The sequence below is a fragment of the Mercenaria mercenaria genome, chromosome 12 (assembly GCF_021730395.1).
Source record: "Mercenaria mercenaria strain notata chromosome 12, MADL_Memer_1, whole genome shotgun sequence".
NCBI lineage: Eukaryota > Metazoa > Mollusca > Bivalvia > Venerida > Veneridae > Mercenaria > Mercenaria mercenaria.
This window is the reverse complement of record NC_069372.1, coordinates 38,679,508-38,699,910: the sequence shown is the minus strand read 5'-3', so window position 1 is coordinate 38,699,910 and position 20,403 is coordinate 38,679,508. Positions and strand designations below refer to the sequence as shown.

At 33.7% G+C, this 20,403-nt stretch overlaps 2 protein-coding genes across 2 annotated transcripts in view; one reads left to right on the top strand and one right to left on the bottom strand.

Annotated features, from left to right (window-relative positions):
• LOC123534533 (required for meiotic nuclear division protein 1 homolog) overlaps nt 1-682 on the bottom strand; it is a 37,235-nt gene extending 36,553 nt beyond the window's left edge. The window contains exon 1 of the mRNA XM_053519741.1: nt 633-682. The gene's annotated coding sequence lies outside the window, so the exon portion shown is untranslated. The remainder of the gene's footprint in view (nt 1-632) is intronic.
• Nucleotides 318-7,734, top strand: LOC123534915 (bis(5'-nucleosyl)-tetraphosphatase PrpE [asymmetrical]-like). The gene is made up of 2 exons (XM_045317391.2): nt 318-336; nt 5,439-7,734. The coding sequence occupies exon 2, from the start codon at nt 5,624-5,626 to the stop codon at nt 6,470-6,472; it is 849 nt and encodes a 282-aa protein (XP_045173326.1). The 5' UTR covers nt 318-336; nt 5,439-5,623; the 3' UTR covers nt 6,473-7,734.
• Nucleotides 7,735-20,403: the final 12,669 nt, after the last annotated feature.

Sequence of the window (20,403 nt, the reverse complement as noted above, 5' to 3'; positions counted from 1 at the left end):
CCAAAAAGACAGCCAAACATTTATAAAGAAATAGTTTTTTTTTATAAAATATGGACCTGGAAGCAATGCACATGTCAAAATGCTCATAAAGACCTTTCTAATGTATATGGCTCATTGTCACAGGGGCAAAACAATTTCAACATGACTTTGGCATTTTGTTTCTAAGAAAACATTATAATTGTAATATATTTAAGTGTATATGGCTCATGGACCCATACTGTATCATTGGTATCTTACTGCCACCTGTGGTATATATCTGAAATCAATAGACATCTATGTAGGACTTTTTGCAAGGGATATAATCTATATTAACACCAGTTGAATCAATTGCATCAGGTAAGTCCATTTTAAGGGGCAATCAAACAAACTTTAAATAACATTACAATGACAAATTGTGTTGAAAATTATGTAATAAGCATGGTTTGGGTTACTTGTAAAGAAACTGAAAAGCTATGGAAGAGTGTCATGTTTCGTGTCAATCAAGAAGTTGAAATTTCGGTGAAAAACGACACCGGTAGTCGGCAAGTGAACGGAATTTAGAACAAAAAGACATTTAAAAGTTAAAACATACTTCAATACAGCATACTTCGTAGAATATAAATATATGTTTTTTTCCTACTTCTGTTACCTACTATGCAATAACCACGTCCGTCAAATTTTCCAAAACGTGTGTGAATTTTTTACCTTATCACCGCTTATTGGTAATGACTAAAAGTATATTCTTTTCTGCAGCATAGATGACTGTAGCCAGTTACCTGTATCTTGGGTTCATGGAGCCTGCGGTGTCCTGTTTGAGGAATGACAACTATAAATGATCATATGATAAAATAAGTCATTCCTATAAGCCGAATAGGCATATGTCCCCAAAAAGTGCCCTCTGTGCAAAACATCGTGCACTGATATAGTTTAGGATATTAATAGGTTGATAAATCATTGTATAATTTTCATCTCATTGTTTTACTGGCTCGTAGACAGACATTCTGACATACATTTAAAATGTTTGCTTCTTGTGTTATTTTTCACATGTCAGTTTATGAAAATCAAAGCTATCATGCATTAACTAAATCAGTGTGTATGAAAAAAAAAAAACATCAGTGAGTGAAAAGTGTTTGATAGAAATTTAAGAAGCTGAATGTTTTTGGAAAGGAAGTGGCTATTCTTACGGTCCCGTAGGAATAGCCTCGCAGGCTATTCTTACGGCTCTCCCGTAAGAATAGTGAAAAGCCCGCAGGTGTCTATTCCTACCGCTTTCCCGTATGAATTATGAAAAGTCTGCAGGTGGTCATTGATTTCCCCTATTATAACACATTTTTGTTAAATTTATTGCTTCCATTTGTTACATAAACAAACGTTTTTAAAACAACAAATTTATTGTAAGTGTAAATTATTTTTTACTGAAATTTGTCTTCTAAATAAAGGGGAAAACGATTGTTGGTTGTACAGATATAGATGTAAATACATACGTTATTGATATTCATTATTGAAACACTTAAAATATTGACAAAGTGTTTTCAAGTAAACCAGTTAGAGAATTATTGATCTATGTTAACTTTTGTGTATATACATGCAAAGTTTTCACAACAGTACAAATCTCTTTAATACCTCTCTAAACATGTTTATCACACATCAGCTTGACATTACAAGATTCAAGATAATTTATTTAGGCAAAAAGATACAATATGTTCATTGCCTAACATGGAATATAACATTGTAATATGACAATCAGACCTGACATTTTATTTGTAAAACAATGACCAAATGTGGTGTCATTTCTGAAATTGTTTGAAAATATATAACAGTTGAATGACTTCTACATCTACATCTACGGGGATACTCCCAACAATCAATTTCTGATCATAACTGGGAGGTCGGGGCAGTTGTTAAAAACTACATGATACATGATATGCATGTGTTAAGAGGGTAAGAGCAGTAATATGTACAGCTTTGTTAAAAATAAAAACAGGATGATGACATTAGTACATATGTGAGTCTATGTCAGATGTGAAGCACTGAAGGTTCACACTGTCCTTGATGTTATAAGGCAAGGCGTTCCAGTATCTGATCGTGCGGGGGGAAAAGGAGTTCATATGATATTGTGTTCTTGAAGATGGAATGATAAAGTTTAAATTTCTAGAGGCTGTCAGGTGGTTATGATCTACAGAGACGAGGTTGTGTGATATTTTATACAACATAATTAAAGATGCATGTATTCTTCTCTGTTCTAATGTCTGCCATTTAAGAATTTCAAGCATTGATGTTACGCTGCTTTAGTATGAGTAATCATTCATAACATATCTGGCTGCAGCTCTTTGTACCTTTTCTATCTCATATGCTAAGTTTTTCTGCCATGGATGCCATATGGTGTTACAGTATTCTAATTGTCGGCGGACGTATGTTTTATAGGCAGTTTCTTTGATATTACGGTTATTACATTGTACATTTCTTTTTATGAATCTGAGAGTGTTATTAGCTTTTGAAGATGTAGTTTCAATACGTTTTTTCCAACTAAAGTCATCACTAATAGTAATCCCAAGATATTTAGCATTTTCTGTGGTTTTTAGTTCTTGATTATGTAGTTTATATGGAAAAATGATATTTTTTCTTTTTTTGGAGATTCTTATGATTTCGCATTTATCAGGATTGAATTCCATAGACCAGTTACGTTCCCATTCTTCTAATTTTGTCAAATCATCTTGAAGTTTGTTAGAGTCTACTAATGAGTCGATGGTGAGGTATATGATGGTATCATCAGCAAATAAGCGTATTCTACTTTTAACAGAGTCGGGAAGGTCATTGATGAAACAGAGGAAGAGACAAGGACTCAACATTGAACCTTGGGGAACCCCTGATAGAACTGGTAGAGAATCAGAGTGTGAGCCTTCAACTACTACAGATTGAGAGCGATTACTAAGAAAAGATTGAATCCAAGATAGAGATGTTTTGTTGACACCAAGTTTCATGAGTTTATAGAGGAGAAGTTGATGATCGACCTTGTCGAAAGCTTTCGAGAAATCCATTACAATGAGATCTGTTTGTTTTCCAGATTGGAGATTGTCAAAATTTCTTGTGTAAAGGATAATAGTTGAGTCTCACAGCTATGTTTGGAACGGAGCCATGTTGGAAAGGTGTGAGAAGATTGTTGCTGTCGAGATGGCGCATGATGTTAGAGACCATGATATGCTCCATTAGTTTGGAGGCTATGCATGTCAAGGAGATTGGCCGATAATTGCTAGCTTTATATTTAGGACCCTTTTTATATACAGGTGCAACGATAGCAGTTTTCCAGTCCTCTGGAACTATACCAGTTCTCAGTGAGTTCTGGAAGACTTTAGTGAGAAAAGGAGCTGTTTCGAGAGAAAGTTCTTTAAGTAATCTTGATGACAGCTGATCCGGAACAGACGCCTTGTTAGGATTCAAATCCTTGAGCATTTTCAAAACACCTTCTACAGTTATATCTATATCGGTCATTTTATTTACTTGCTGAAGTTTGTCACTTTCAAAAAGATTTAATTCACAAAGTTGTTTAAGACTGACTGGTTTAGGTTTTGAGAAAACAGGTTCAAATTGTTTGTTTAGAATTGTTGCTTTATCATATGGTTTGGTGTAAGCTTTACCTTCAGATTTTAAGGGTGCTACACCATGATTGTCTGTGTTTTTTTATGTTTCACAAAAGAATAGAACTTTTTGTTTTTACCAGTCTCTGAGTCATTAGAAAAGATTACCGATTCTAAATATTCCCAGTATGATTTGCGTATTTCTCTTTGAATGGTGGCTTTAAGAATAGTAAGTCGCTGTCTCATTTTGCTATAATGTTCTTTTCCTTTAGCGTTTTTACATTTAATGTGTAGTTTATCTCTTTTATGTATCATTTTGATGATCTTTTTTGTTACCCAGGGAAGATCACTTCTGGGTTTAGTTATTTTGGTTAGTATGTATTTACTTGATAGCTCATTGACTTTTTTTTTAAATTTTTCCCACAGTATGTTTGGGTCATTAGATGAGAGTTTAACAAAAACATTTGTAAAGTATTCATTGAGATCAGACTTGAATGAATCCCAGTTGGCTTTTTTAAATTGTTTGATTTCACGTTTTACTTGACGAGGTCTACCAATTTTAATGTTCATTTCATGAAAAACAGTATTATGATCTGACGATCCAAGACTGGGTAATATTTTGGTAGAATGAACTTGAGAAGGTTGATTTGTCAAGAATAAATCAAGAACATTGTTTTCTCTTGTGGGTTCTTTTACTACCTGATCCAGGTTGAAATTTGTAAGATTTTCCAAAAATTGTTCATATAATGATTTAAATTTACAAGAATCCCTAACTGTACCAGACGTCCAATCTATATCAGGCATGTTTAAATAGCCTAGTATCCAAACTATACTATTTCTAGGTACATTCTGTAGAGAGTTCCACAGGGACAACAGGCTATTTTGATCATTTTCATGAGGTTTGTAAAATACTGATAAGTAGATAGTTTTGACCCCTTCAGTACAATGTACAGTCAGGGGTGTAACTGTCCTATTTCAGTTACAATTTCAAGCATTTTATAACCTGTATTAGTTATACTCTTTTAGTCTGATCATGACCTGATGAGCATAAGGCTAATGGGATGTTAAGAGTTTTATAGCTTTAAAACCATTTACGTAAGACTTTATCAGCCTTGCGTAAAAAAATTAACTACACAGCTGGAAAGATAAAGGCCAAGAATTCAGGAAATGATTGCATTAGTCACATTCAAAATGAAGAATTGACACAGGAGGGCTTTGTAATATTTTATGATAACTGAAACAAGTTATGAAAGTAAACGCAATAACTTAAATAATAATTGTAAATAACATATTAAGGGAAATGTAGGGGTAGTTAGAACTGGGTGGGCGTTAGTCCCCGCTCTTTTCCCAGTCAATCGTGCAACATCGGGCATTTCCGTATACTCCGGTAGCATAAAGGCCGAGGTGATCAGATTGTTTTCCCAGTAAGAATGTTTTATAAGAATGTAATTTTGTAAATGATGACATTTGAAAAAGATGAAATTGATTGATCTGTTATAGCCTGTTCATGTAGCTTTAAAAAGATCTTACAGCTCGTGCTCACAAAAAGGAGATTGTAAATAATTCTTAAAATATGTAGGTTCCTGGCAAACAGGACAGAAAATGGACCATATATGCCGTCATCACGAAGAAGAATAATTTTGAAATACAAAAACTACAACGATTGTCACATTATTATCTGCACCCTGAAGACAAAGGTCGACATACACCGCAAATATATGAATCTATGTTGATTGTGATTGCGTGTAGAGATAAGAAGCATATTGCAATTTTGATATTTTGAAATGCACTGGTAGGTTTGTAAACACCCATACATGGGACTCCACGTTTTCAGTATCTTGATGAAGGCCCTTAAATTGAAAGATTCTGTTTGTATATTTATAGGTACGCTGCGAACAAGTAAAATGGACCGAATTAGATGAAACAGGACGTAAATAGCAAACAAACCAGAAACAACGTAAACTGAAAGGAAACTAGTTAAATTTGAAGAAAAACAATTCATCTTAGAGAGATTTCAGTACATTAGCGGGTGACCTTTTTAGGTTGAATATATATCTCTATTGAAGAACATGGCATCACTTATATCAAATTTATTGTCTTTGTTGATAAGGGCAATGCCTGTTAGGGCAATGTCTAGTGTTCGAACGAACAAACATGACCTACCGTTGCCTAGTATTTGCCACGAAGACTTACCTACTTCTGCTGTTGGTGGACGGGCTGTCTTCGTCATAGGTGACGTTCACGGTTGCCTCGATGAAATGAATGGATTAATAGACAAAGCTAAAAACATAGAAAATGACACAATGTTTGTCTTTGTTGGCGACCTAGTTAACAAGGGCCCATACAGCGTGGGTGTCTTGCGCCGAATCAGGGAAATGAGGCTGAATGGTAATGCGTTTGCAGTACGAGGAAATCACGACGAAAGTGCACTTAGAAAGTTTATAAATTACAAAACTGACCCAGATTATGAGATACCGGAGGGATATGATTGGATTAAAGAATTGATGGAACAAGATTTTAATTTTCTCAGTGCTCTGCCATATACGATATCTATACCTAGTCTCAACGCAATAATAGTGCATGGTGGTATAGTACCAGGGAAACCATTAGAGATGCAAAAATTGAATGACTTGACAAACATGAGGAATATAATTGACACCGGTGACGCGTTTGAAAACGAAGGCTTGATTGGTTATAACAAACCGGACAAAGGTGTGCCTTGGGTTGACATGTGGCCTGGACCTGAACACGTGTATTTTGGGCACGATGCAAGAAGAAAACTACAACTTGCACAATATGCAACAGGTCTGGATACGGGCTGTTGTTACGGTGAAGAGTTAACTGGAGTATTTATAAACAGAGGTCGCCAAATTTTGTCTGTGAAATCCAGACAGAAGTTTTCATTTGACGAAGAATAACATTGTGATAAATGAAACTTTTTAGGAATTATATTTGAAGGCAACGCATTCAAGATACATTTATTTGCTGACGTGATAAAATATATTATACATCATATACATATCTATACAGTTAAAATTTTACTGGTTTTATTTTTAATTCTATTTTCTGGGTTCAACCAATTTTGGCATGAAATAATATGATTGAAGTTTAGACATGCCTTTAGCTATAATGTATTTCTTGAAGTTATTAAATCCTTAAATTTCTTTTTACAGATTGATTTAAGGCATCGCCTACAGTGGCGGCCATTTGACTCAAAATTTTACATGCAAATTTTCATAAAAATAAAAGATGACTAAGTGGTTACAATAAAGTCAATAAATTTGTCATAATTATGTTTTAAATATCTATGTGAACATATGCAAGTAGAAGGATGTGCATTTCACTACCTGTATTATGCCTTTATTCGATATTTTTCTATGACAAAATTTTACAATTTTACGTGCAGTCAAACTCAATATATATTCAATACAATTCAAAGATAATTACAGATAATTGTAAAGCAGACCGTGATGAATAAAGTCTTCAGAAATTATTTTGAAATTTTACCTGATTACTGAATTATACACAAAAATCCCAACACCATCAATTTATCCAATTTGTGTTATCTGTTCACACATAATTTACATGTATATAAACAGGTGATATTATAGGATTATGTATAGGTTTACCTGGCTACCTGTGGTCAGTAATGCATGTACAAACAACATTTTAATTTAAATTTACATGGGGTTGTCTTTTTATGTCTAATGCAATAACCAGGAACAATTTCGACAAAAATCCATAAGAGTTTGCAGTATACATATTGTACTATGAAATTAACTAAATTTTGTCTTTGTAATATTTTTTATATTGGAGTTTGACTGCACATAAAATTTCAATATTTTGGGGTAAACGAGACTCAAACATTTTACAAGCAGCATATGTACTATAAATCATCATATGCTTCTTATGTTGATGAAAAATTGACCAGCTGTTAAGGTATTAGTGCAATTTTCAAGAGAAAAATACTTGGCCTGAAAATATGAACTGATACTGAGTTGTGACTGTGGCGATGCCTTAATTCAATACAGAAAATTTTCTTTTTGAACACTAGTCCTACACATTTGACGCAATGGATGCCCAATATTGGTTTGCCTAGTGACCCTGTTCGTATGTTTTATATATATACAACCGAGTGTTTGTCAAACATGTTAGTCAGAAATTATTTCATTTTATTTAAGTGGCGTCATTTCTCGTATTGAATTAGGGTAATCGTGAGGTACGCTAGCCAAAAACGAATAACCTGCCTGAGTTTACTTCTATCCAAGATCAACAGACTTCTCCCAGGCTTTCGGCATAATATATTTTGTTTGTTTGTTTTGGGTTATGTCAGTTATGTAGCGACGAGCAGTTAACGTATTCAGTGTTTCTGGATTCTGTACTAACTAGTAAGTAACTGTCAACTACCACACATGAATCAGAGTTAGAGGACGAATGGTTTCAGACAAAATGCCATTTCACACATCGTCACAGAGAACATACGCCCCGTTCGGAGATCGAACTCAAGACTCTACGATCTGTAGGTCTACCTTCTCACTAATAAGCTGAGCAGGCAGCCTGTCTCTTGATATAGGATTGTATGGGCAAGAAACGTCGAGGTGAGGAACTTTATTCATTATAGTTACAACATCAAGATTGACAGACTCTTACATTATATTATACTGTATTTGGAAGTAGACTGACAACCTACAATAGGGAATCGCACTGAACCTTACCTAAACAATAAAGATAGCGACACAAGCTTCAGTGCATTTTGTTAAAATAGCACTTTTCTCAAAATATTCAGAACTCTATGTACTTTTATCATAACCTATAGGTTTATACATCCAAAGCTATCTGCCTTATACTAAATGAACTTTAATTCAATTTTAATGGTAAGATTCAGTGCTTTTCAAACACATTCAGGTGTGTTTTTTCCAGCATTAAACACACACACACACACACACACACACACACAATTTAGGAAAAACTCACATTATCGTTAATTGCTCTCTCTCTCTCTCTCTCTCTCTCTCTCTCTCTCTCTCTCTCTCTCTCTCTCTCTGTGAAGAGGGAACTTTAAAAAATGCGAGATCCGTGTGACCACAGACACACTCCCTTCCGTAGCGAAAAGGGCCGACAAAATCTATCAATCTTCCTGAGCCCTTAATTCCCAAACAAAAAAAATAATTTAACAAAACTTAATTTCATATCAATTCTATATTAATTCTATACTGTTTAATATACTTTATAGTATAGAATTAGGATAGCATTGTATTGTAGACTATTTGACTGTCAATAGTATACTATCTCGTTAACAATGGTGTGTATAGCATGATTAGTTATATCTGGTCATCTCTCCATTATTACAAACAGAAATTATTTACAGTCTTCAGTAACCAATTTATATAATAAGGGGTTGCTATGGTATTTATGATTAATGTGGGATCTGAGTGCTAAATGATGATTCTCTGATCAGTTTTATAAGGATTAAGATGTTCAACTGTGGTAATTCAAATGGATTTTCATAGTTTTACAGAAAATGGTTTGATTAGAATTTTTTGTTTTTAAATTCTTATTATTATCAATCTACTAATTTTTTGAATGCGCTCTGTCACATTTCTGATAGTTTTCGTTTATTCTGTTGGAATATTTGGTTTTTACAACACAAACTTTATGACCAGCGTCAATTTGTTTTCACTTTTCGACTTGTTTATATAAAAGTTTAGCAAATAGGATGCTAAATGATTTTAATTGCTTTATTAAAGTGGTTCATCAGACTTTTGAACAATTTAAGAAACATTGAAACGCTCTGAAAACGTTAAATAATGCCCTGTTTAAGGTGTATATGTTTCACTCTACTGTTCGTAATCTTTTCCTTAGGGTACATGATGACAAAGTAAGAGTCAATCATACTTTTTAAAAGGTGTTAATGGATTATTGGAAAAGAACAGAACCCATCTTTTACAAATTAAAGCCCAGTTATTTAGACTAAAGAATAAAGAACAAAAAATGTAATAATTAATTTGATTTAATGTCAGCATTAGTGTCACGTAAGGCATGTAGGAACGATAACGAGATCAACCAAATTACGTTGCTAAAGCACAATTATGAAACACAAATAAAAGTAGCCATAATCAACTTAAACATGCATAAATATTTAAGCAGAAACTATGCAAATTAAAATTTACAGCAACACGAAACAGAAAAAAACGGAACAATACATAACAATACAATATACATACAAACAAAATATAAGGGTATTGACCAAGGAAGGGGCGGGTAATTTGAAAAACGACGTGACACCACAAAGAAACAAGAACTAAGTGACGCTAAAATCGCGGGTTTTTTAATAAAAAGATTATCAATATCCAATCAAATAAACTGTATTAACGATAATCGATAACAAATGACAAATGATATTATAAAAAACTGGTTACCGGTCGACTACGGCGGAATATATGCGTTTATAGGGCTAAAGTGGGTGTGCTTGAATTAAATATTTTAACCGAGTTAAAATGAACCCATACACGATGTGATTTCTATTGTTTTAAGGTTTAGCAGTATATCACAAAACAACAGATTTTTTTAGTAAATGAACAGCATCTTGACACACAATTTATCTGTCCAATACATGTTTTACTGTTCTGTCCCACATAGTTGGATACTTAAAATATTCTAAATGAGTTGTCCCCCTTTAAATAAGAATGTCATTTGTAAAGAAATAAATGTAAACAAATGTCAAAAACGATGTTTTACCTAGTTATGTAAAGTTTAAACACTCGCACGATGTTGCAAATGCATCAAAACGAAGAAATGTAACAGCTTTTAAAAAATGGTGAGTTTTTAAAGACGCTGAACTGTCCAGAAGTGTGGCCCCTTCATGCAGTCCCTTTCTGGAATTCAATACAGTGAACTTGCCTATTCCGAACCAGTCTGAAAATTGACTCATTTCCAAGTTTTTAAGCAGCCATCGCGCATACGTCAAGAAAAACCATAAGCTATGTGTTGGTTTTATATCTAATACATTAAACCAATAATAAATTGCTGGTAAATGTTCAAGTTATTCTTACATAATACATATTTACAACATTGTCCAAATGCTATATTTTTTCTTATGTGGAAATTTGACGAATGTAAACAAAAATGTCAGATTCAAAGAGCACTTGCGTTCTAGTTTTTTAATGAAATGAAACGGAAGGGAGATTAAAAAGAAGGAAATTTTATGCTCTTTCCAGTCATATATCCCACATCAAAAACAATTTGTCCATTGAGATGCCTAAAGAGGAAATATAGATGGCATACATTGTTCCTATTCCGAATCACACATTTTCAGTTCTGTTCTGCTGCACGTTGTTTAAAGATTGCAGAAAAAATATCGATTCAGTGTGTCCAAAATATTAATTTATGTTATTGTTTTTACCCATGGCCAGATGTTAAAGAAAAAGACGGAGGTATTATTATACAATGTGACTATTTAATTCACATAAAGGACAAGACTGCCCACATGTCTGTTTTAAAACAGAATATTTCAATAATGCCAAAGAAGGATGTCATGCCTATCGTTTTAGTCATTTAATTGGCCTTAAATGCGATTATTTCTTTTCCTGACATAAAATAATTTCAGTTTTCGATTCAAGATGGTAGTTTTATGTTGTTGTGGATAGTAGTAAGAAAACCATTTCAGGTCATTTGTGGTGATTCGGAATAGGCGAGTATGAACCAGTTTACGCACAGTACCAGTCTGATCAATTACAGAAATCTGTTACAAACAATGTTTTGTTTCGAATTTCTTTTCACATTATTTTAATCGTGACATATTTGTCCAGCATTTAAAATGAAATTTATATTTAAAATATAAACTTGACGAAGTAAAACGATAAAAAATTAAAAACTGGTTCGGAATGGGCAAGTTTGCTGTACATATATGAGTAAATTGACAATGGTTTTGTAGAATAATATAAATGTTTAATACGCTGTTAAATTTTCATGTAAAACAATGCTTTCTTTCTATGATTTGATGACGTTCGAACTTTTTTCTCCGAAACATGGACCTATACCTTAACATAATAAATTGAACCACAATAAAAAACAAGACACATACATACATATAGAAATAAAATGTATAAATGTGGAAAATCTGAGTTGTCTTACACAGTTACGTCGGTGAATGTATTCATTTTAGGGATATCTCTTTTAAGCTTAAATCTTTTAAGAGTTCTAATGACTAAAGAAATTTCAAAAAATCGTAACATTTCGATTTTGTTTTGGCAGCTTAGTAAATTTGCAAAATAAAATTATCTTCAATTTCATGCAAACATACTTGCCAATTCAATTCTGTTTTGAGAGTATTCCCAGTTTCTCTACACAGACTGTGAGCAGATGTAGTGACGTAATTCATTTAACGCGGTTCTACCTTTCTTTTTTATTAATAATATAATTATGTCATAAGTTAGATTATAGGCTGAACACCACTAAATCCAGCTCTTCTTTATTTCATATAAAATCCACTTTCTTCATAACGGTTTCTCGACATTTTCTAGCATATCAGATTTTCAGAGACTTATATTCCCATGAAGAACTAGATCGCTACTATACAAAAAGAAAAGGGGGTGTTAACTTTTATATAAGAAAACTACAGTTCAGTAAATACAACCCGCTGAATTTACTACTTTTCGCTTCTTTCAGTTTCTCTTTCCGAGACATTAAATTCTTACGCCGCCATTTTTACCCAGCATGCGATAGACACATGCCGATTTCAAAAGAATGCAAAGTGAAACATACTGAAACACGGTAGGGTAAAAGTAAGCACGTTGCTGTCGAGAAAATGCACTAGGAAAGGAAAAAAGATTAGTACTATTTATATTTGGACTACTTGTGATAGACCAGCGGAGGTTTACATTCTATTTGGTAGTGATCAGCCTATAAGAAAAATTTTTTGTTTGATTTTTCCATGAATTTGCATTCATTCTCAAGGTACACCTATTTTACAATGATTCTGCTTAGTTTTTTTGCAAAATACTGAGAAAATATAGAGAAATGACAATTCATTACAGGTCACCCCCATCCCAAAAAATACACGAAATTTAGCCCTGTGCAACCAAAATTACAATTTATTTTACCTTATTCGTCGAATTTTCATTCAGGATCAATTTAATCGTTACGATGTTTGTCCTTTTTATTCAGAAGCATGCTAATTTTAGTAATATTTAGACAATTGTAGTGCTAAAATGCGAGAAAAGACATTTACTAGGTCCTAAAACGGACCAAAATAGAGCCACCAGGTCGAAAATTCGATCTAAATTCCAAAATCACAAGAAATTTAAGAGTTTTCAGCCATTTGTCACCGTTTTACATCATAAAGAATAGATTAATGGCATTTTCATTGATTTTCGAGGAATTTGACAAAATACCATGTATTGCCCCTTAAAAACAGTCAAGGGAATGCCTATAGTCTTTTTATGCGCATCTTTCTGCGCAGCCGATACTATATATGGAAAATGTGAAGTGAAGTCAACATTTGTTGATACATGTGTTGACAATCTAAAATATGAGGAATCTTGTATAAAACAACATTTTTCAATAAGTTTTATCAGTAATCAAATGTTGATACTTGTTATGTTGTACCCGACATGTATCATGCAACTTGCCATTTGTGGTTGTGTTTTGACAGCGCGTTTAATAAAAAGACGGTATTGTTCATATAATGTTAGACAATTAACTTTGTATTGTTAAGACAATATCCCCTTTCAAACCATTTAGTATTCAATTATAGAAAGGAATAAGATTTTTTTTAACTTCTATATAATCAATCAGACCATTTTCGTCTTAAAACATGTGTTATATTCAAGCGGACTTAACATACAATTTAGCCTTGTGACCCATACTTTTTTGGCCATTTTTATGTTCACAATACAATTATCTATATACAAGGAAAACAGAAAAAAATCTTTGAAACATTGTTTTCAAAATTTGGAAAAAAAATCTTTACTATGAGTACTTTTCATTGAAAAAATGTTCACGAAAGTGAATATGAAATAAGATTTTTTTTTTCATTTGTACCCATCATTGTAATGATATTGTATTACAAATAAGACTGTGATATGAGATAAATATATACATTGTAAACCTTATTTTGCTGTCTTGATTCATGTTTTGTTAGTATTTGTGAAAAAAAAAAAAACAGAACATTATGAAAATGTTGAAAATCGCTAGCAGTTTCAGCAACAGTGGGTGTGTTCAAAACAATTTTTCACGTCAAAAACAAGCTTGGTGATCCATTGTTTTTATTTGTTCATTGTTTTCAAAAAAAAAATATAGGAATTCTCTTTAACCTACACCAATCAATAACACATACAATATCTGCCTGATATATAGTTTATGGTGGCATATTTCTGCCACGGGATAACTGGCTAGGTTTCAAGATAATATTGTAAACTTTCCAAGAAACTTGTACATTTTTCAAAACCATTTCAGCCAAATGATATTTCCTAAAATATTCTGTTTTGTTTCCTTGAAATATTTTGGCGCAAACTTTCCGGAAAAAACGTTGTGCATTTTTCTGAAAACATTATCGCAATAAATTATTGTTTTCAAGAGATGTTTCTTTTTTCTTCAGGAAACTTTAGGCTATTGGGGAAAGGTTTCCAGAAAAGTTGGAAATATCAAGATAATTGCTGAAAGTATCGCTATCTTGCTAATAAATGGCAACTGCGGGCACTTACGCAAAAATATCGAGTTATCGCAATAATATTTCCAGGAAACTTTCGATTAGTGAGATAATTTTTTTTGAGAAATCTTCGCTTTATCAAGATATTTTTTTTTTAAATATTGAGATACAATGTAGCTACATAGCTATCTCGTGGCAGCAAGATGCCACCACAGTAGTTATATCGTATATGTAGAAAACCATTATAGTTCAATATGCCTAAGTATCTATTTAATATGTAATAAAGAAGGATATCTTTATCATGCTATTAACCGAAAATGAATAAGTCCTACATTTGTAGTCTGACTCATTGTTACATATGAGCCGTGCCATGAGAAAGCCAACATAATGGTTTTGCGACCAGCATTGATACAGACCAGCCTGCGCATCCTGGTCAGGATCCATACTGTTCGCTAACAGTTTCTCTAATTCCAAAAGGCTTTGAAAGCGAACAGCATGGATCCTGACCAGACTGCGCAGATGCGCAGGCTTGTCTGGATCCATACTGGTCGCAAACCCACTATGTTGACTTTCTCATGGCACGGCTGTTTGATACTATTCGTTCCTAAAATGTGTTTTGTATTAGAATAATCACTGGAAACAAGCTCTGAATTAGATATTATGTATCGGTTCTGGTTCCATGTCCTGTTTCAGTGATTAATGGTCTGTATTTAAAGGGACACACAAGTAAAACTGAGGGTGAATAATTTTAGAAACGACATTTTTTCGCATTTTACTGGCATGCTTAGTCAAACTCCCTGCAGCGATTACTTCCCCTTAGGGTATATCAAATGAATGCAAGAGAAAGACCGTTGTAAGGAAGGAGCAAAGCAGATGCGCAATTTTCATTCTTCCTCTCCAACCCGCTTCCCTGAAAACAAAGTACTGACGTCATATGTGACGTCGTGGTTGTGACCCCAGTTGGGATGGAACCCACGACCTCCGGGTTGAGGAACAGAAACCTTAACCACCGCTTCCTTCAATTTGCATGTAGTTTGTAACCTGACCTACATATACTATACACCTAAACTTAGATTTAAAACTTTTTTTAGCGTTACTCACTTTCACCACGGACAACGTTATATAATCAGTGTTTGATACAGATTAAAATTCTTGATTGAACGAGTGTCATGTTTTCGATACATCAAATGACCCGTGCCATGAGAAAACCAACATAGTGGCTTTGCGACCATTTTGCGTTTGATTATTCTTGACCTCAGCTAAATTTTAAAAGCCACAAAATACACATAAATGTGCAGAATTATTTTAATACTGTACAGAAATCATGACAAAATGGCCTGCTATATCTTTTGTTGTTATTTGACCGTATTCTAGTGAAAGTTCAATATCTACAAATCGTTTTCCCCTTTTTAATGGCACGTGCTCCTTTAATATATACAAAATAGTATGTGCATTTTGTGACATTAGGTCGTAAAATGATTAAACTAAAATAAGTTACTCGACGATATGTTAACAAGATATTTTTCAAAACATTTCAGAAAGTTTATAAATTTTACTTTCATAAATATGAAAGATATTGCGAAAATATCTTTAAAAGGCTTGCTAAGTAGCTATATATTATATACAAAATATCATCGTTATAATTAAGTATACATATTTGTATTATACAGACCGAGGTGATGATCAACAAGGCAAGGTATACAGTCAATTCTGTCTGTAAAGACCACCCTTGATAAATGAAAAGGAACATTTTTGTTGACGGGTGGTCTCTCAACACATATCGATTTCTATTTTTGTATTAAACCTACTTCCCATAACATTCTAGCATCTCTGTTGGTTTATAATATTGTCAAACGGTGAGCCCATATATTTCTGCAATCTGACTGAAGTACATATCCTATTACGCTACGCTTAGGATCTGAACACGAGCTATTGATAGCCTCGTTTTGACGACCCCTCCCCTAGCCAATCAAAAGCTAACTTACAACATTCTGCAAGCTTAAAAAATCCTTGGTTTTTGATATCTACAAAAAATGTCGTTGTCAGATAGACGGTTAGCTCAGTCGGTAGGGCACTTGCTCTGTTAGCGAGGGGTCCCGGGTTCGAACCTTGGACTGACTGCAAATGTTTCTTAATCTTTGACATTCGAACAAGTCGTCTGATTGGTTTAAATAAAAATAGATTTGCGAAAATAAGAATAGCAATATTGGAAATCCAAAATATACAGAAGACGAATGTGAATGGGTCGTTCTCAGATCTTCGTTCAGAAGATCAAGTACTTTAGTCAGATCGTATAATTCTGTGGCGGGTCAGGCTCAAAATAAGCGGTCAATAAAACAGATTGATTGTTGGGTTTGTTAGTGATCCTCCACGGAAGTATGTATGATCTCTTTGATAAATATGGGCGAGGCGTTACCTCCTCTCCACCCCACCCCTTACATTTATCATATTGACAACATATTTCCGTGGAAGGTCACAAAAGACAACAACAATAACGAATCAGGGTTATACGAGTAAAAAAGCGGCCTTTATAAACAGGTTTTGTAGTAGTAGCCTTCTATTCGGAGGTGGTCATCAGCATAGTTAGAATTGGCGAAGAAACGATAAATGCGCGGGTAGTTTATGCATCAATACTTTATGTTTAAAATTTAGAAGCTTTTTTTTAGAACAAAGCAAAGTACATGGTTCATTCAGTCAAAGCTTAAAGATGATAAAGTTTCAACTTAATCTTGACCCAGACGTATACTCCAGACGTACTATTTTAAATGCTGTGTGGAAAATTAATAATAGTTTGTTGTTTTTTAAAAAAAAAAAAAAAAACAGCAACATTGAAAGCAGTGTCTGGAATTCATCGTTGTACAGTGAAACCTGTATATAAAGACCAAGTTTGTGAGGACCAAGAAGGGGAATTTTCGGAGAGTCATTATACACTGTAGCTGTTTCAACCAGAGATACACTTGACTAGAATAACAGTGTTTAGAGTCAGATGGTATCTGCTCACAGTCGGTCTTACAGTTCCTCTTAGCCATTTCCTTGCTAAATTTCTATAATGAACTTGTCCATCTTTCAATTTGGACAATGCAATTAACTGTTAAAAGGGGTGCTTGCCAAAAGACTGACTGAATTTGTGAACAGTGCAGATCATGATTAGACTGCACGGATGCGAAGGCTAATCATTATCTACGCTGGTTGCAAAGGATCAATCATGCCCAGCTTGATAAAGGTTAAGCCATTTACGTCAAATTCTATTATTATCATTTAATCCTGAATATAATTAATAAAGTATCAGAATATTCTTCAGTCAGTTCAAGGTAAATTTGATATAAATATATCAAATTATTGCATATGTTACTAAATATAGTAATTTGCACTGACCCGGCCGGTACCTCACCTAACTATGTTAGTCCAACTAACTTGACGCGATTCTAGCAAATATTGAGATAATTCTTTCATATGGGCAATATCCTACTCGCCAGATTGCCAGTCACAAATATCTGAACGTTGAATTATTTTGACTACTAACTATGTCAATACTAGTATCGTCTTAAGACACACCAGCCCCCTATAATAACCACTAATTATGACAGGAAATTCACGATATGGGTGTAGCTCATTTTATGTGTAAATTTTGCATATACAAAGTGGGGCATGCGCACTGCCTCAACATTAATGTTTTGAAACTGTGAATAAACATGTATTATTTTGTTTGTTTGTTTTGGGTTTAACGCCGTTTTTCAACAGTATTTCAGTCATGTAACTGCGGGCAGTTAACCTAACCAGTGTTCCTGGATTCTGTACAAACCTGTTCTCCGCAAGTAAGTGCCAACTTCACCACATGAATTATCAGAGATGGAGGACGAATGATTTCAGACACAAAGTCTTTCATCAAATCGTCACGGAGAACACGCCGCCCGGGGATCGAACTCGCGATCCCGCGATCCGCAGACCAACGCTCTCCCTACTGAGCTAACCCGCCCGCTTCATTGTCCAATGTGATGATCTTACATTCAGTGCACAATTCAAGTTCCATAACTCTATTTTTGCAAATACATGCCTCTTTTTCGACCTAGGAATATTTGGTTAGATTTTGTATGTAAGGTGGTGTCTTAGTACCCAATAACGGGAATAGATTGAAACTTCACACTTATGTTCACTGTGATAATCTGACAAGCAGTGCACAGGTTCCATAAACTTAGTTTCCATTTCACAAAATTATGCCCCTTTTTCGACTTAGAAAATTTTTGGTTGTCTTTGTTTGTAAGCTGGTATCTCAGTACCAACTCATGTGAATGGATTGAAGCTTCATACACTATTTCACTGTAATGAGTTGACATGCAGTGCATAATTATGTTCCATAACTCTACTTTACGTTTTGACAAAATTATGTCCCTTTTACTTAAGTATGTTTGTTAAGCTTTTGTATATACGCTGATATCTCAGTACCCGCTATTGATAATGGATTGAAACTTCATACACTTGTTCACATTAAGCCCGTTTTCAGACTTATTTTTTGGTTTAATAGGGGTTTGTATGTAAACATGTATCTCTGTACCCATTTACGGGAATGGATTAAAATTCACACACTGGTTATTGTGATGATCTGATATGCAGTGCACAGCTTCGCATTTTTTAAAATTATGCCCTTGTCCGATGTAGCATTTTTTGGGTATATAAACATGTATCTCAGTAACCACTAATGGGAATGGACTGGAACTTCACACACTTGTTCACTGTGATCTGACATGCAGTGCACGGGTGTCATAACTCTACTTTCAAAATGCATATTTACAAATTCATTATGCACCATTTTCGATTTAGAAATTTTACAGTGTACATGTTCCATAGCTCTATTCTTGCATTTTCTTTTAAATTGTTCATTCTTTATTGACTTTTGTATTAATTCAATCAACTAACATTAGCGGCTAGACTGCTGACGCGGCGTATGGATAAAGACATATTGTAGCTGCAAGTGATTTTTTCTCATATCTCAGTGCCTGTCTGAGATCTGATATTGTGGAATTAACAATTATCACGTCCTTAAATACAGATATTTTGTCACGAGTGTTTTATCAAAGTCATTAATATTCAAAAGCAATTTTATGGAAAAAAAAGAGAAATACACATTTTTTTATCTTTCTTTCTTTCTTTCTTTCTTTCTTTCTTTCTTTAAAACCTCATTATATTTCACATAAAGTTATACGTTTTCGAACCTATTGTAATTATACTGATTTTTGTCGTTATACTATGAGGAATATTGAAAAAAAAGTCTTAAAATTTAGCTTATTATTGCTTCAAGAATACTTAAAACACATTAAGGTATTGGACCCCTGATGCTTAAAAGTATATTCTTAAAGTTGACTGTATTTTGCATTGTGTTGCAAATTTTAAAGAACTTCTATCGTGCCGTTTTTTTTTAATATAAATTTTGAATAATTTATGGTATTTCCTCCAGCTCAAGAAGAGACAAATTGCCAAGTGATGGCCACTGTCCAAAACGTTTGCATAGAATTCATTATACCCTTATTTCAAGAAAAGAAACACCACACTATTGGTAAACAATAACAAAACACAAATGAAAACTGTCAATATCATTTTTAGGGTGCCTCAAGTAAACGGATTTAATTAGACAGAATTCTAACTCCAACATTAAAAAATTAAGGTCGAGTCCTGTGGGACTGTTTGAAATTTGGCTCACTTCATTCAAAAATAACATTGGGGCAGAAGTAAAACCTACCTACATTTCTTTCACTGTATTTAATTTAAAATGTAAAGGTAAAATAGAAAACTTTTACCGCATGTAACTCAGTATTATTAAAGATGTCTAACTCTGCCCCCTTCTTGTTCAGAGGTAAATTCACTTTGAACAGCAAGAAATCGCTTACCAAATGAATACAATTAATCAGTAGTAAGTCTTGAAAAAATAAAATTTTTAGTCAAAGTAGGTTTATTGTAGGAATTGAATACTCTTCAAAAAGAAGAAAGAAGATAATCTATTACGGGTCTAATACCTTAAGGCAACAAAACCGGTTATTTAAACGTCAACTCGTATTCGAGTGAAGCATTTAGTGATGTATAGTCAGCAAAGCTTATGCTGGAATATTTGTCTTGTTGTGACAAAAGCAGGGTATTTTATATATTTTAGAAAAGTCTTAATGAATCAGTTTGCATTTCTTTATTCACACTAATTGATTTTACAAAAGC